The 17709-nt window shown below is 37.5% G+C and overlaps 1 protein-coding gene across 5 annotated transcripts; it reads left to right on the top strand.

The window, feature by feature from the left end:
• The first annotated feature begins 4068 nt into the window (after positions 1–4068).
• LOC111871041 (rhodopsin) lies at positions 4069–16940 on the top strand. Of its 5 annotated transcripts, XR_004513735.1 has the most exons (10): positions 4069–4353; positions 5622–5812; positions 6529–6688; positions 9534–9729; positions 11621–11753; positions 13870–14100; positions 14960–15218; positions 15297–15440; positions 16340–16379; positions 16559–16940. XR_004513735.1 is itself a non-coding variant. In XM_023863794.2 (9 exons), exons 1-8 carry the CDS (start codon positions 4335–4337, stop codon positions 15428–15430), a joined length of 1323 nt encoding a protein of 440 aa, XP_023719562.1. In that variant the 5' UTR covers positions 4069–4334; the 3' UTR covers positions 15431–15440; positions 16559–16940. The 5 variants fall into 5 exon arrangements, 4 of the variants coding, with proteins under 4 accessions (XP_023719562.1, XP_023719553.1, XP_033610009.1 ...); XM_023863794.2 differs by lacking the exon at positions 16340–16379; XM_023863785.2 differs by lacking the exon at positions 16559–16940 and having other exon boundaries at positions 16340–16521.
• Positions 16941–17709: the final 769 nt, after the last annotated feature.

Here is a 17709-nt window from a genome sequence, read left to right on the forward strand (position 1 = left end):
CTGGCTCCGAATACATCAGCATCCCTGCAAACAACATTAGCAGCTGCTGCATGTCTAGCAGAGGGACAATTTTTACATGAGGAGCAAACACTGAGCAATGCAAAGTCTCAGATATACCGAGCAGGAACTCGGAGTCCAACAATTTCCAGAACAGAAGGGCAGAATTTCAAGTCAAAGTGAACTTGATTAAGAAAGAGATCACCGAGGTGATGTCTCCTAGTACGTAAAATATGAAATTTTAACTCTACCAGAGCAAGAGAATAGCTGTAATGGACTTGAGGATAGAAATGATTAAAACAAAGGGCCTCAAACCTCTGCTGGATGCGTTCCAGCTTGTTGGCATCAGTTGACATAATCAAATTCCAGACTATGGACATATATTCAAGCTTAGATCTAATTAATGCAGTACAATCTGAGCATACAGATTGTATAATAACAATAACAACAACAACAGTAATAATAATAATAATAATGGGAGATGGATAATACAAATCCAGAGAATTAAGGTGGGGGGTACGGACTGGATTCATCTGGTTTGGGAAAGGGGCCCATGATAAGATCTTTTAACACATTAATCAGTCTTAGGTTCCATAAAAGGCATGGATTATCTTGAGTAGCTGAGCAGCAATTTGTGTGTCAAGAAGGTTTTGCTCCGCGGAGCTAGTTACTTATTTTTGTCGTGGTATGTAAACCAGTTAGTCCTCCACAGAGTGTATAATGTATGTACATAATATTTGTTTTCTCTTCATACAGATATAACCAGCAGTAATTTTTTATAGTCTGATTTCAATTTCATTGAAATTTTCTTTTGAAAAACAATATTATGAACATCCCTTTGAATATACCAATATGATGGTGGTNCACAGTATTTTTTTCAGCTGGGAATGCGGCGTATTCTGTGAGCAATAACAACAACAACAACAACAACAATAATAATAACAATTCAGTTCTTTTTATTTATGTGCCTAGTCAACAGCCACAAGGCCAATTACAGACAGAGCACAGTGTAGATACAAGTAATTACATTATGGACAATCACAACATAGTCAAAGATAAATTACAGGCAAGCACTGGAGGGAAAACACATTAATGCCGACAAGTAAACAAACAACAACAACAATAATAGTTTCATTAACATAAATCTAAGTTGTTATTGAGAACTGAGAAATTAAATGTATAAATATTTAATTGTGAACTGAGAAGTATAGATATTCAGAGAGGATAATAATAAAAACTCAGTTTAATTGTTTTTTATATTCATGCAAATAATAATAGTAACAGTTATACCATATTTAAAAATCATCTGGGGAGAACTTTCCTGGCTCCGAATACATCAGCATCCCTGCAAACAACATTAGCAGCTGCTGCATGTCTAGCAGAGGGACAATTTTTACATGAGGAGCAAACACTGAGCAATGCAAAGTCTCAGATATACCGAGCAGGAACTCGGAGTCCAACAATTTCCAGAACAGAAGGGCAGAATTTCAAGTCAAAGTGAACTTGATTAAGAAAGAGATCACCGAGGTGATGTCTCCTAGTACGTAAAATATGAAATTTTAACTCTACCAGAGCAAGAGAATAGCTGTAATGGACTTGAGGATAGAAATGATTAAAACAAAGGGCCTCAAACCTCTGCTGGATGCGTTCCAGCTTGTTGGCATCAGTTGACATAATCAAATTCCAGACTATGGACATATATTCAAGCTTAGATCTAATTAATGCAGTACAATCTGAGCATACAGATTGTATAATAACAATAACAACAACAACAGTAATAATAATAATAATAATGGGAGATGGATAATACAAATCCAGAGAATTAAGGTGGGGGGTACGGACTGGATTCATCTGGTTTGGGAAAGGGGCCCATGATAAGATCTTTTAACACATTAATCAGTCTTAGGTTCCATAAAAGGCATGGATTATCTTGAGTAGCTGAGCAGCAATTTGTGTGTCAAGAAGGTTTTGCTCCGCGGAGCTAGTTACTTATTTTTGTCGTGGTATGTAAACCAGTTAGTCCTCCACAGAGTGTATAATGTATGTACATAATATTTGTTTTCTCTTCATACAGATATAACCAGCAGTAATTTTTTATAGTTTGATTTCAATTTCATTGAAATTTTCTTTTGAAAAACAATATTATGAACATCCCTTTGAATATACCAATATGATGGTGGTTTTCTGGGTTATGACCAGTGCTGTGTTGGAGGGTGTACTGTGGTATAAGGCCATGTACTCTCTGTATTTTTTGTTGGACTAGAGTATATCTTTTGCTATTCCAGACAGATAGCATATGCCCTAGCCTTATCAATACTTATACAGGTTAATAAAATAACAGCTAATTCTTCCGTTTTTCCTGCTGTTATGTTAATTTATGATGAATGACTTATTACAAATTATTGTAGATTGTAGTCAACAATGCAAGAAGCTATAAAGGCAAAGACTACAATGAATGGTGCCTATTGTATCAAAAGTGGGCAGCCACATTTGTCATGGGTGTAACCGAAGTGCATAGTACATATTTACTGACAGCTTTCTGTTCAAGTTCCATTCTATTGTGGCATGAAAGTGTAAATTTGAAACTGTGGGAGACAGCAATATTCATAGAATTGAAACTACATTGAAATTCAGTTTGTTTTATGCTTTTAACATAATTCTCTGTTGTAATATGACTTTGAAGACTGTATTAAACTATTTATATGTACAGTAGAACTTGGTTATAACGTCATCAAAGGGACCTAAAAATAGTGTCGTTATAAACGAATGTCGTTGTAACTGAAATGGGCACNACTAGAGCCAGAATAGCTCAGTTGGTATAGTGACAGGATAAGGGGGAGACAGCCAAGGAATCCAGGGGCAGAAGATGTTTTTCTTCACAGGGTCCAGACCAACTGTGGGGCCCACTGAACCTCTTATCAAATGGGTACTTGAGGTTCTCCCAAAGAGTAAAGTGGTTGTGCAGGGAGCTGACCACACACATCCACCTAGCACCGAAGTTAAAAAATGTGTGGAGCTATACCTCCACTCCCCCATACATCTTATTGGCTCGATGCATAATTAATTGAACACATGGACAACTTTAAATGTAATAACAATGATGAGCAAAGTCTTAAATTGATTCAGTATAGATCTACAGTTCTGGCACCTCAGCAATTTGGATTAAGGGTGAACTAAGATGAATAACTGAATGTTAATTTAATATTTGTTTATTATTATGGAAGAGTTCGATATAATGTTAATTATCCAGCTTATCTAAAATCAGTCATATCTGGAGAGTTACAGAATATCACTTCCCTTCCTCACATTAGCTACATTTAATCTCAAACATTTTGAAGAGTATGGCTGTAAAAGTAAAAAAAAACTAAAGCTATCCCTGTACCAGGCTGTGAAGGCCCATAGGGTTGTGAGACGTTGAGGGGCCCACATTCTCTAGACAATCGGCTCAAAGAAGGCGGTAAGTTGTCAGCCTTACGTGTCGGCTGCGCTTTACTCCCCAGGAAAATTATTTAATTAATTCCTGGTACTCATTTCTGTTAGAGGCTGAGTAAACCCCAGGGCCTAGTGCAGCTGGAAGGATTTTAGTATGTTATTTATAATTCCTTCTGTGGAACATGTCTGTATACTTTTACAATCTTATTTTTAAGCAGCAGCCAAAAAATTGAAATATGCAAACTGAAACGTATTGTAACTGCTCCCTTTGTGTCTACGTTGTTAATATGCTTTTGAAACATGTTTAATCCTGGTTGTTATGGATGGCTTAGACCAGCCTAGACAGAATTATACTTTAATTACTTGTAATCCAACTTGTTATATTTGTATTGATTAAATAAAAAACTGCAGTCTTGAATACAGCAAGGTCAACTCATGTTTAATTAAAATGTTCAAAACTTATGACAAACAAAATCCTATTAACCTCATTTGTCGTGTTCACTGTATAAACGGATCATCCTCTTATGTTTGAACTAAATAACTATTGTTTCTGTCTTTGTTCAGCTTGTGTGTGGCTCTGTTCTTCGAGCTGTACCCTTCAAAGCACTGTTTGTATTATTCTGTATCACAGCACTAGCTTTTGTATTTCTCAGTTTTAATTAATTTCACTGTGAAAGTAACTAACATCGTGGAATGTTACACAGGGCTTCAGACTTGTACTTTGATTCTTTGGAACGAGCAAAGTAATGGAAAATAGATATTAAGGTGGAGACTGAATCCACTAGGACTACATCAGAATCCAGTTGCAGGCTGTTGTGAATCATTGGGTTCCGTAAAGGTCTGGGAATGTTATGGCCAGCTGAGTGACTATTAGCTTCTCAGGAAGGTCTCATGTCCTTGTGGAGATGAGCTGTTGTGAGCAAGGTAATATAGTTCCAGTATCCATAAAAAGCGTTTAATTCCTTGACCAGCTGAGTGACTGTCAGCCAACTGCTACACAACTGAAAAATGTTTCATTGGAATGAAATATGTACATGGAGGAAAAAGATTCACGATAAATTCTGCAGTTATTGATCATTGCCACCCTGTAGGTTATGTAACATCCCTTTTACAGTGAGGGACTGATTCAATGGTATTGTCAGTTCAGAGTGAGGAAATAACTAGTCTCGTGCCAGACATGCGTGTGCTTGTGTCTGTGGAGTGAGGGTGGTACTATACATATTTGTCACATAGGTATCAACAGTTTAGAGGGCTCTGCATTGACTTGCAAAGTGGTCGTGTATCCACATCAGAGTCAACCGTCTTACTCCACTGAACATCAGTTGTATGTAAGAACATATGCCCAGAATATTTTGTTTATTCTTGATGTAGGTTACTGGAGTTATTTAACAGGGCAAGTTGATTTGTAGATTGATGTCTTCTGGGATATGACACCATATAGTTTGGTAGATTTGCTACGGCATTTTGGAGGAACTTGCATACTTGCATGCAAGTATGTTAGTTGGAAATTTTGGTACCAGTCTGCCAACTTATATACACCATCAGATCTCAGAGTGCAGTAATCTTCTTAATCTTCACCATGATAACCTCAGATCCTACATAAGTTAACTGAATTCAATTTTTTATTTGAAACATTTCAGCTGTTATATTTTGAGGTAATAAAAACGAAGTTATCGTTGATGATTTCATTCATGTTCAGGCAGTATTTTATGTTTCTTCTTTGTGTCTGTTGACAGAACATGTGTAACTTTAATTTAAACTTGAGTCTTATGGACCATATGATGATTTCCTTAGGTCATTTTGGATTTATATTGGAAAGGACATCTCCTATTTAGGAACAAAAGAAATTAAAATTCTTTTTGTGATTATAAATTGTACGAAGAAAACATACTGGAATATACTGTATAAGTATGAGCATTATAATTTAGATGTATTACACTCTTACGCTTGTTCACTGTTAAATTAGAAAGCACAAGTTAAGTTAACTACTTCATATTTGTTGTTTATTAAAAAGAAATATGAAAGTTACTGCCTCAAAATTACGTTCACTCTTCAGCATTGTATTGAAAGCAAAATAACAGGAATGACTTTTCTGCAAAACTGTGTTTCTGTATTGCAATTTTATCGTTCATAAGTAGTGTAGTGGCTTAATTTTTCAGATTGCTCCATGATATGTTTTTTGTATGCTTCAGGCGGGTGCCACACCTGTCACATTGCAATGAATGAGGATGCTGTTGTTGAAGATGGGCCACCGTCAGCTGGAGCGGAGCCCCTCATGCATCCCGCTGGGTACATAGTGTCTGCTATAGCTCTCTTCTTCATTGGATTCTTTGGATTCTTCTTCAATCTCCTGGTTATTATCCTCATGTTCAGAGAGAAGCAGGTAACATTGTGCCTCAGTTCCATATTATGTCAGGATCTCTGCAGAATTTCTCAAGAATAACATTGCATTTTGTATCTTTATTAATATATTGAAAGAACAGAATTTCTCTTTGTGAAGAAGTTGCATGTGTATGCTTGCCCATCTCCTGACTGAAATATTTTAGGCCATAAGTGATGGCATTTTAGCAAAAAAAGGGCAGAGAGGCTTCCTTCTCTAGCATATCTGTATGAAACTTGTAGTGAACTTCATGACACTAAAATCACCCTGACTTTGAACTTCATTTCCTACCATAAAAGCTAATGGCAGTTTGGCTGTGCAAACTTCTGAGTTTCAAGCAACAGTAGCATGTCATATAATGTAAGGTTCTCAGATTTGTCGTCTGATTGTCTTGTTCTCAGCAGTCCTCCTTCATGTACTTGTACATATAGTACTCAGTATGGTTGCTGTGTTTGGGTCATTTTGTATTCTTCTCCTCTTTACATATGCAAATCAGAGTGACAGTAACATAATTTTTAAAAATGCTGAGTTAGAATAAAGAAAAACAAAGCAGATTATTAGAGGGGCTGATATTTTGCTACATCATTTGAGTAGTAGTGCTGACAAGTATACTGCTCTGTAAGTGGAGATTTCACACTGAGACACAGTTCTAGCTATAACATGCATTTACAGATTTACATTTCATTCACATCATGCCACACCGATTCTTTGTCTTGTAGCTGTGGACACCGCTAAATGTAATTCTCTTCAACCTGGTGTGCTCAGACTTTGCTGCATCCATCCTGGGGAACCCCATTACCCTGACCGCTGCTCTGGCCCAACACTGGATCTTCGGCCAGACTGTGTGCGTTATATATGGGTTCCTCATGTCATTATTAGGTAATACTGCAAAAATCTAACAGGAATTGAAAGTTTTCAAGATCCTGTAGTCTGTGTATATTTACTGTGTACTCTTCCTACAGTCAAAAGCATTTCAAATAAAAGTAAAATTTTACAGGTATCCCATTATGATATAAGAATTTTGGATGAATTTTTTTCCAGTTTTTATGGATATTTAATGAGAAAAGTATAAACATTCCTATAGTTGCTCAGCTAACGTGCATTAAGATGATAAATCCTGTGAAGCTATTCCCACCATATGTGAAAGGTGCTCTAATATTGAATAAAGTGCTCAGATTTCCAGTATTTCTGGCAAAAATGTTTGTCATGTGCTACTTGTCTGCCTTTATTTGCACTTGTCACATTTCTTTCCATAATTCTGGATTATAAGAAGAAGTATTATTTATTTATTTATTTATTTAAACTGCAAATGCATTTTTACATGTTGGAAATGGTGCTACATTAAGACACAACACACAAATAACACACATCACACAAAATAACACACCCCACTGAAACAAAACACAGCACACAAAACTACACAAACAGTAATGGACACACTACACACAATCAATACAATGGAAATCCAATTAAAACTACAACAAATACAATTACAACTAGAATTAAATAAATAAATGTTAATAAAATGATAGGTATACTGTACACTAAACAGTAATTGTAATGAAATATGTAATGTTATGAACTGATGCACCCACATTTCACCATGGCCTTTCCTTCATCCCACTTCAATTTGCTGCGCTGCATTTTTGATGATTTCCCCCACACCCTCACTTCATCTTATTTATCACTTTCCTAAAATTACTTGTTTTACAGGAGGGAGTCCCTAAAATGTCTGAAGGTAGTTGGTTCCAGAGTTGGATGGTCCTATACATAAAGGAACAAATTTACTTATGGAGCTGAGACTTTCTTGAGGAGAAGCCAAATCTGCAGCTACTCAAGAATTTCACAGCATTTTATGGAACCTGAAGGTTCATACCATGTTCACAAGAACCCTCCACTGGTCCCTATCCTGAGACAGATCAATCCACTCCATACCATCCCATCCTATCTGTCTAAGATCCATTTTAATATTGTCCACCAACCTACATGATGGTCTTCCCAGTGGTCTCTTTCCTTCTGGCTTTCCCACTAATATCCTATATGCATTCCTTTTCTCCCTTGTTCTTTTACATGCCCTGCCTACCTCACCTTCCTTGACTTGATCATTCTAATTATACTGGGCGTTTCTAAAAGAATGATGGGGTTTCATTGCCGTATATCTCCGTCAGTTTTTGGTGATGAAAAGCAAAACGTATACGGACTCATAACGCGGCTCTCAAATTTTCATTTTGTATATCACGCTCTTTCCTAGTTCCATTTCCAACAGTTAGGAGGTGTGAAATGTAAGTTGGCAACCCAGCAGGAGAAGCCCTATTGCGTGTTGAGATTTGAGGTGTGTAAATCCATCGTTACAGTGCGCCGTGAATTTTGTGTACATTTTCAGAAGGAGGCGCCACATGAAAACAACATTTGCAGATGGTACCGGTAGTTTGTGGACAGTGGATGTCTCTGTAAAGGCAAGAGTTCTGGGTGGCTACGTGTGCCACATGCAGACGTGGAAAGAGTGAGGGAGACATATCAGAGAAGCCCAAGAAAATCATTAGGTAGAGGAAGCAGAGAATTGCAAATGCCAACAACGACGTTGTGGAGGGTGCTGCGTAAGCGGATAATAATGAAACCGTACAAGTTGCAGCTGTTGCAAGCTCTGAAACCACAAGACAAGGTAGCCAGAACTCATTTCGCTGAGGACATTCAAGAGAAAATGGAAGACGATGGTTTCCTGGAACGTCTCGTTTTCAGTGATGAAGCCACTTTTCATCTGAGTGGGATAGTTAACCAACACAACGTACGTATCTGGGGGACACAAAATCCACATGCACAGATTGAGCACGAGCGTGATTCTCTGAAAATTAACGTCTTCTGTGCTGTCAGCAAAAAATGTAAGGGTCTTTTTTCTTTGCTGAAGCAACAGTGACTGGTAACACCTGTCAAGACATTCTGGAAAATTGGTTGTTTCCACAACTGGCCAATGATTCCAGTGACTACGTTTTCCAACAGGACGGTGCTCCCCCAAATTTCCGTAGCATTATGAGAGGTTTGCGTAATCTGGTCCTTCCACAACGATGGATTGGACGTGTTGCAGGTGAAGATGCCCCCCTTCTCCGGTGGCCACCCCGATCCCTGGACATAACTCCATGTGATTTCTTCTTGTGGGGGTATGTGAAGGACATGGTTTATGTACCCCCATTGCCCCAATCGCTCCAGGATCTCCGAAACAGAATCANCGAAAGGTGCGCACATAGAGGCACTTTGATGGATGTACATAAAATTTGGACAGTTAAGCTTCCGAATGACACATGTTATGATTGTACATGGTAAGAAATACGAAATATATACGTATCTAAAACCCCACCATTCTTTTAGGAACACCCTGTACTTGGAGAAGAGTACAAGTTATGAAGCTCCTCATTATGCAGAATTTACAAAGGAATATTTTTCACTATCTGTCCTTTGCTTTCTGCTCCAAATTTTCCTATCATGATCAACCCTGCTCAGATAGCATGGTCTTTGTAATGTATCAGCTATAGCCAATGCAAGATTTTGAAGGAAACAGGTGACAGGTTTGTATTCACCAAACAGTATTCATTTTATGTTTGTAAGGCTACATAAGGAGAGTCCAAGTTTAACTAAATCTACAGCGCAAATTGATAGCTTTGTATATTTTAGTATTTAGGTTTTCTTAAGCATGCACTTTGTATCTCTTCATTATGGACATTGTGTTCAGGTATAACATCGATAACCACACTCACTGTGCTGTCCTTTGAACGGTATGTGATGATCTGCAGGCCTTTCCAGAAATATAACTTGAACAGGAGCGGGGCACTCATTCTGGTGTGTGCCATCTGGTTATATGCTCTGTCTCTCACAGTACCTCCTCTCATTGGCTGGGGTGCCTTTGTTCTTGAAGGTGCAAACATCAGGTCTGTGCTATTTGTTCAGTTTCTAATGATACTGCTGTTATTCACAGATTTAAAATTACATTCCATGATGTAGCCAGTATAATGTGATGCACTGGTGTAGAAGCCATAATCCTTTTCTTTTCTTTCTTTCTTTCTTTCTTTCTTTCTTTCTTTCTTTCTTTTTTTTTGCACTTGGCTGATATCATGGATGGAAAAGTAACAGCAATGTTATTTAGAATGATCAGATACACTTGCGCTTGTTTAATTAAAAATGTAAGTTGTAAGACCATTTATTATGATACTTCTAAAATTATGAATTTAATGTTTTAATATTATATTTAAGCATTCTGTTACACTCTACACAATATATGACACAAACTCCGTCCTAAGTGCAACAAGTTATTGTAGTTCTTTCGTCTTCCTTTCTTCTACACTACTTCTACAATACAAATATTAGTATTACTATCTTATGTACGTTATGTTATTCTTATATGTTTATACTGTTATTTGTACTTACTCCGTGTAGGCTCCCTGTGTGTGTGCTGCTACTTATCTTTAATACGTGTGCTGTCTGGTGTATTGTGTGCTGTGTTTTATGTTGGTGAGTGTAGGAGGGGAACATAAAACACAGACACAATACACCAGACAGCACGTGTATTAAAGATAAGTAGCGGCACGCACACAGGGAGCCTACACAGAGTAAGTACAAATAACAGTATAAACATATAAGAATAACATAACGTACATAAGATAGTAATACTAATATTTGTATTGTAGAAGTAGTGTAGAAGAAAGGAAGACGAAAGAACTACAATAACTTGTTGCACTTAGGACGGAGTTTGTGTCATATATTAATGTTTTAAACTAAATTATAGAATAATTGTTAACACTGTCCAGTGTGATTCAATTCATTCACACTGGACAGTGTTAACAGTTATTCTATAATTCAGTTTACTAGTTTGACAGACCAGAATGAATAGTTTTAAAACCAATTCATTCGATGATTTATTGTTGTAGTGGTTCCATGTTTATTGAGCAATGCTGACTGTCTTCTCTGTGGAACAAACAGCAATTCTAATATGAATTAATAATGTAAAGTTCATGGCATTAATGGGAATGTCTTATATAGGTAATATAAATTTATAGTCTAACAAAAGAATGCAATTTAACTCATGGAGTAGTGTGCTGGACTCATGCATCTGGTCATACTGCCAGATCCCAATCAAGTCATCATTTCGTTGCTTGCAGTTGTCACAGATTATGTTTATGGTTGTTGTTTTCATTATTATTATCATCATCATTTTTGGGAAAGGGTGAAGACTGTATTACTTAAGTCAAATTTTGATTTTATTTATATTTTGCTCTGTTGCCATTCATAATTTTTTACTTTTTAGTGTTTTATACAGAGTTTGTGGCCATGTTTATGATCTGTCTGTGTACAAAATTTTAAATACGTAACTCCAATTGTTCATTAATTATTGCCACCAAATTGGAAGCTAAATACACATTTCATTTAGCGACCACATTCTTATTTTGCATTCTATACATAAATTACATTAATAGAATTGCATGTTTTTCTAAGATCTATTCTTATGCATAATATCAGGACACTAGATGAAGTTGCTATAGTGTCACATCCACCTCACAAGTTTATGTGTCCGCCATGTTATTAGTAATTGTGGGAAATTAAGCAGTAGGATGTTGGGGTGGTCTCTAATGGCCTAATGCCATACCAAATGTCATCAAGATTGGTCAGCTGTTTCCGAAGGGGAAGTGGAGAGATACATAGACAACATAGTGACTTCATAAGCCCATTTTTAAACATTTAAGAAGGGAATATGCCTAATCTAAAAAGTGTGTATTTTTGCTAAGTCTTCTTGTGGAGAGTAACAAAATGAACACTTGCTTTCAGTTGTTCTGTTAACTGGGAGAGTCACACATACAATGCAATGACATACATCATGTTCCTGTTCACCATGGGCCTCGTGGTACCAATTGGCATCATTCTGTTCTCCTATCTAAATATCATCAGAACCATGAGACAGGTGATTATATTAAGGCAGTTTAGCTGAAAGCAAGCTGCAGAAGGTTGTTTAAAATAATTTTATGAACAACACATGATGGCGAGCAATGCAGTAGCTTAGCGTAAATAACGTACCTGAGGATGGCACAGTGATGCCGAAACATGTAGTGAAGTGACATGTGAGATTGAGTGCACTACAAGATGGCCAATACATACATATCATGGACGATTAAAAAGTGATGTTTATCTCATTATACACATGCAGGCAATAATGAAATTGGCAGTCTGGAACAACCGATGAACACTGCCACACTAGTTAGGAAAGAGCCTGGAGAGGGTCTCTGTATGTCATAAAGTAAAGTAAAGTAAAAGTAAAGGTATCCCTATAAGAGGCCGTGGAGGCCCATAGGGTTGTGAGATGTTGAGGTTCCCACATTTTCTAAACAGTCGGCTCATAGATGGCGGTAGTGTTGTCAGCCTTACACACCGGCTGCCCTTTACCCCCAAGAAAACTCTAAGAATATTCCTGGTGCTTATTTTTGTTAGAGGCTGAGTCGACCTCAGGGTCATAGTGCAGCTGGAAGGATTAGGTAAATTGAAAAAATACAATGACCTCATCAAGATTTGATCCCGTGACCTTCCGGCTTGTAGCATAATGCCTCAAGCAACTAAGCTACCACGTGCCCCCCTCTGTATGTCATGACATTAACACTTTGCAGACCGGCGATTTAAATATTTAAATCACCCTGGNGCCACGTGCCCCCCTCTGTATGTCATGACATTAACACTTTGCGGACCGGCGATTTAAATATTTAAATCACCCTAGGGACAGCATTTTTATACCTACTACCCTAACTTGTGCACTGTTCACTTTAAAAAGGATGCTTCCCTTGGAATGTTCACTCTTCACAATTTTCACAAGGGTACGTTTCTGCATATCACCCGAGAGTCGCCCAGTGGTGTCCACATAAGGCCTGTGTGGGGTGGAAGTTCATGGGCTAGGTCGCACTAAGTCTGTCTGACTCTGGTTCTGCTGCCACCATCTGGTCTGTAGCCCAAGCATTTGCCACATTCATCAGAAATGCTTTGTATTTCAATTTAGAATCAAGGTTTAGATTTTTGTAAACCAAAAATGAATCGAAAATGGCACAATTTATAAGCCACAAGGCGACTTTCACTTTTATTATCTGTGGCCACAATTCTTTGTTGACTGCTATCACTTCCACTGTCTGAGTCACTGATCACTACTACTCCATAAGACACGTCAGATAGCTCCATAAACAAGTCCGAGAGATCGCTTGCCTTCAACCGCTTTTGTCCTTGAAATGTAGTCCCCTCTACTAACTTCCTGCCTGGTACATAAACAGCTGGAAGGGGCAAAGTTTATTTTCTTTTGGAGTAGGGACCCTAGCAAGCCAGGTCAAGTTACTGAATACCTAGCATACATTCTGAAGATTTATTACGCAGTATTCATTGCAGTTGCGTGGCGCCAGAGCAAGGTATAGTGTGTTTCAACATAACATGTCCTAAAGTCATAATAATATGCCACTGGTCGCAACGTTTAAAAGCGAAAAACCTTTTAAAGGGCACGCGGTCCGCAAAGTGTTAATAAAGCAGTTTTATTCCAAATAAATAATGAAGTTCACCGTAATGAACAAATCCCGGAAGTGAAGATTTCCCTTCTCCACAACATTCAGATTGGCTCTGGGGCCAATAAAATGTTGCAATATTGACGGACGATAAATACATGAACATTATTATAATTAGTTTGTTTACAAGTTTGGTTTAAAAAGACTTTGTTGAAATTTAGAACCAATTTTGTCCATGTCCTTTATACTGCTTCTCTTTAAAAGAAGTTGAGTGTCTACCATGTCGTGGTTCCGTTGTTTGATGAATAGTATCTTCCTGTTATTTGGGGCTCATGGTTTTGTTATACTATAGTAGTAGTTTCCATCTGTATTGAAATATCCTTCTGAAGGTAGTCTATCAGACTGAAACATATCAAGGATGAAAGAAAAAAAAACGTTATCAGTCACACTGGAAGGAGTTGATAACCTTTTATAACAATCTTCCTTGTTCCTCTTGGCAAAATTTATTGCATGGATTTGAATGGTGTGAGCCACATCCATTGTCTTCAGAGCACCTTGGAGGCAGGACGTGTCACCAAGGCAGAGACCAGAGTTACCCTCATGATTGTAGTGATGATTCTGGCATTTCTGGTGGCATGGAGTCCCTATGCAGTGTTGGCTCTGGTGGTTGCTTTTGGCGACTCAGGTATCGTGAGTCCAGGCCTTGCTGTGGTTCCAGCTATCATTGCCAAGTCCAGCTTTTGCTACAACCCACTCATATATGTTGGACTGAACACCCAGGTACATATTTTTCTCTTTTCCTAAATTATTTGAATTTGAAGTTGCATGTGTACAACATATAAGACGAAAATATCTTCCCATCTTCTTTAAGCTGATCATGTTCTCATTTTGAACTGTCTATTCTAACTTTATTACTTATATTATTTTACTTGTTGTACGTTGAAAGTGCAGTTTTCATCAATACGACCTTCTTTACCTTGGCTCTTACATGAGCTACATTACGTAAACTAGAGCTGGTAGGCTTCATGAGGGTTTACAAGAATGGCACTCTAATGGCACCACAAAATTTAAGAATTGTTACTACCATTTCTTTAATCCTTCAATTTTAATCTTGCTTTACTCAGTGTTGATTAGTTATAGTTTCTCCTGAATGTTCGGGAGCAAGACAGTCCAGTCCTTCCCCTAAGTTCATCTCAAATACATGGATATATACTAGTTTCTTTCTTCTGCATTCACTTTACAGCTTTTCCCTAATGGTGTGAGTTTTTGTATTAATAGTATTTATTGGCTCTTGTGTTTCATATTTGTTGTAGACAGTGCTAAGTAAATTATAAAAAATGTTTCTGGTAGTATAGTGAAATTACTTTTGTTTGTGATTGATTGATGTGCAATGGATTGAATTGGTTACTCTGTTCAGGAATTTATATTGTCTTAAATTTTTACTATAGTTTTATATGGTTTGTTGGACATGTACACAATTTGTGTAAGTAGTTAAATATTATAGTATTGTTGACTTTTATACAAATAATTTGACTTGTTCTATATCTGGAGGCTTTATTGCAAAATGTGGATTTCTGGAACCAATAAAAATATGAATATATGAATATGAATATAATACTGACATGCTTTGTGCATCTAGTTCCAGTTGGCATGGAAACGACTCCTTGGTGTTCATGTGACCGTTGATACTTCCCATGGTGTGGATGGGGAACACACGAGTGGCACTAATACAGAAAGTGCTTTGGAAGGGACTCCATCTGCAAGGTTCAGAGGGTCCAAGTTTCTCTCTTTCATATTCAAAGTCCCAGATCATGATAGTATTCAGTCTCTGTCAACGTGTGCAGCAACGACTGTAACTATTGGCACATTACATGAAGTTAAGGAGTGTAGTGGACCAGGTAGGAGATAGTTATGTCTGATCAGCTATTTTATCTTTAAAGTTAAAGAAAGAACTCAAGCTTTTACTGTTTTTGCAGCATTAGTGGAGAACCAGGAGAAGGGAGAAGCAAGTGCTATGAGAGAAGGACAGGAAGGGCCAGTTGCAGTAGAACAAAGAGAAATAAGAGATGATATGCAGTCAAACAGCTTTCAAGAGAGCAAAGTAGAATGATTATGAATGTGTAAATATGTGTTACATCTGAATTCAGTTTTTAAGTATTCCTATTAAAGTGTGCAAATGTAACTGTGTTATACCTAATGGCAAATCAAGCATGATCCACAAATGCACCCTTTTAAATGATAGAGTCTGCTACATACACAAAATATTGTTTTAGGGAAGAATAATATTTGACAGCATAGACATATCTTTTGGAATTTTGCCACTTTCAATATCACAACTAATAAATATCCTTTTACACTGTTTTCCTAGCTTTTATGACCAGACACTCAGGGTTTTTAAAATTATACAAAAAATCAGCATCCATAACTAACCTGATTTGAACTGAGCCTGAAATGTTACTGTTTATGCAAGAGCACTTATAGCAATTATGCATATGTAAAACTTCAGATATTGTATGTAAATCTTACTTTGAAAATGTGTAACATAACCCCGTATTTATACTAAGCTGGCATAATTTTACTGATATAAGATCTTAAAAAGGAGGTAGAATAAATTTGCCTCTACTTTTACAAAATTTACTCCTTGCTTGTGTGTGGTACATAACTCATGTGTGTAATTTGTGTTGTGCCATAGCTCAAGTGGTTAGTTGCTGGCTTTCCACCGCGGCGGCCCGAGTTCGATCCAGGGTCTGGTCAAGTGGGATTTGTGGTGGACAAAGTGGTGCTGCGGCAGGTTTTCTCCGAGTACTTCGGTTTCCCCTGCCAATCTTCATTCCACCAATTGCTCAAAAATCACCCTCACCTATCATCTAGGGCTGGTACACTAGGCCAGAACGGGCCGCAGTACAAGGGACTTAGTCCCACACCACTAGCAATAATAATAAAAAAAGTGTATCTGTGTTACACATATCGCCTTTGTCAAAAATTTTCCCATGAATTCATATCTTCTTCTGTGTTTCAGTGACAGGAATGTTCATGTATGGCCAAGTTAATTGTCTGAAGTAAGAACAATGTTATTACCATAAGAATAAAGATGGAAACAATAAATATATACTCAGTTTTCACGTCTTTCAGCTAGTAATGCAGTGCATAATTATCATATATTAAGTTTTTCTAATTCATATCTGTTACTGAAAGATGGCTTCCAGGGCTGACATTCATGCAGTTCTCTTGGTTACAGCTTCGAGTAGCTCAGCCTATACAGTGCTGACTTGTAGGATGATTATTGAATACTAAATAAAAAAGGATCGGGAAGGCAGCAGTTGTGGACTATTTCAAGGTACCATTGTGATATCTTCCTGAATGTACAGTAAGGCAGGAAAATAACATGAAGCCTCAGCCAGACTAGTCAGTGTCCTGGGCAAGGTTTGAACTAGGCATCCCTTGAATACAAGTCAGAAGTGTTACCAGCTGAACAGGCTTTCTCAGTGTGGCTGTTTTGTCTGTCCTTCCCACTTCCAGCGTTCGTAACTAAATGTAAATGTGTGACATTGCAATAACTAAAAGTCGAACAGGAAATAATCTTTGAAAAATAAAATCTTCTGGATTGTATTGCCATGTAGTTTGGAGCAACATGTTGCCTCCATCTTCAGGACCAAAATTAAGCCAAGCAAAAGCAAGAAGCAAGCACAGTCCTCCAGTTACTGCCAACTTCTTGGTAGTTCTATGCTTTACTCACTCCATGAACCTGAAGATGAAGGCAACACTTTCCTCAAAATCGCGGATGAACTTACACCAAACAATACAGGACACAGTACATGCATGTCTACAGGTGTTAAGAAAACTCACCCATTTAAAATTTCTTAAAAATCAGAAATTTTTTAATTCTTATGTACAGTTTGTTCATTAAGTAACATTTGAAAAAGCAGTTTCAGTGAGACAGAAATGCTGTTCAGGAAAGTATGTAGGTCGTACTGAAAGTCATGAGCAACTTTTTTTTGCATGCAACCTGGGAACAGCAGATGAAAGAGAGTATGGTGGTAGGTGGAACCAGCTGTTGTCTTAACCCTTTGACGGAGTCATTTAAATTCCGCGGCCACGTCTCCTGCGGTAATATATTCAGCCGGCCATTTAAATTTTGCTCGAAAATGATTTATTCATCATTCTTAAATTCTATGAGATAGGAACATGAAACTTTCACTAAAATGATCTAAAAAGGTGGTTTTATAACCTTACCTTATAATATGAGCAGCCGGTATCTCGGCAATGGAAGCAGTTTGTTTAGAATTTGAGCAGTGAATGGTACGCTTTGAAGCATGAAACTTTCACTAAAATGATCTTAAAAGATGGTTTTATAACCTTGCCTTATAATATGAGCGCCCTGTATCTCGT

Source organism: Cryptotermes secundus, unplaced genomic scaffold (assembly GCF_002891405.2).
Source record: "Cryptotermes secundus unplaced genomic scaffold, Csec_1.0 scaffold101, whole genome shotgun sequence".
Taxonomy (NCBI): Eukaryota; Metazoa; Arthropoda; class Insecta; order Blattodea; family Kalotermitidae; genus Cryptotermes; species Cryptotermes secundus.

Bases quoted from the DNA above. Each gene is read 5' to 3' on its own strand.
- LOC111871041 (XM_023863794.2), top strand. The intron at 5,813-6,528 runs GTAACATTGTGC...TTTGTCTTGTAG, and splicing joins TCATGTTCAGAGAGAAGCAG to CTGTGGACACCGCTAAATGT. The intron at 9,730-11,620 runs GTCTGTGCTATT...ACTTGCTTTCAG, and splicing joins CTTGAAGGTGCAAACATCAG to TTGTTCTGTTAACTGGGAGA.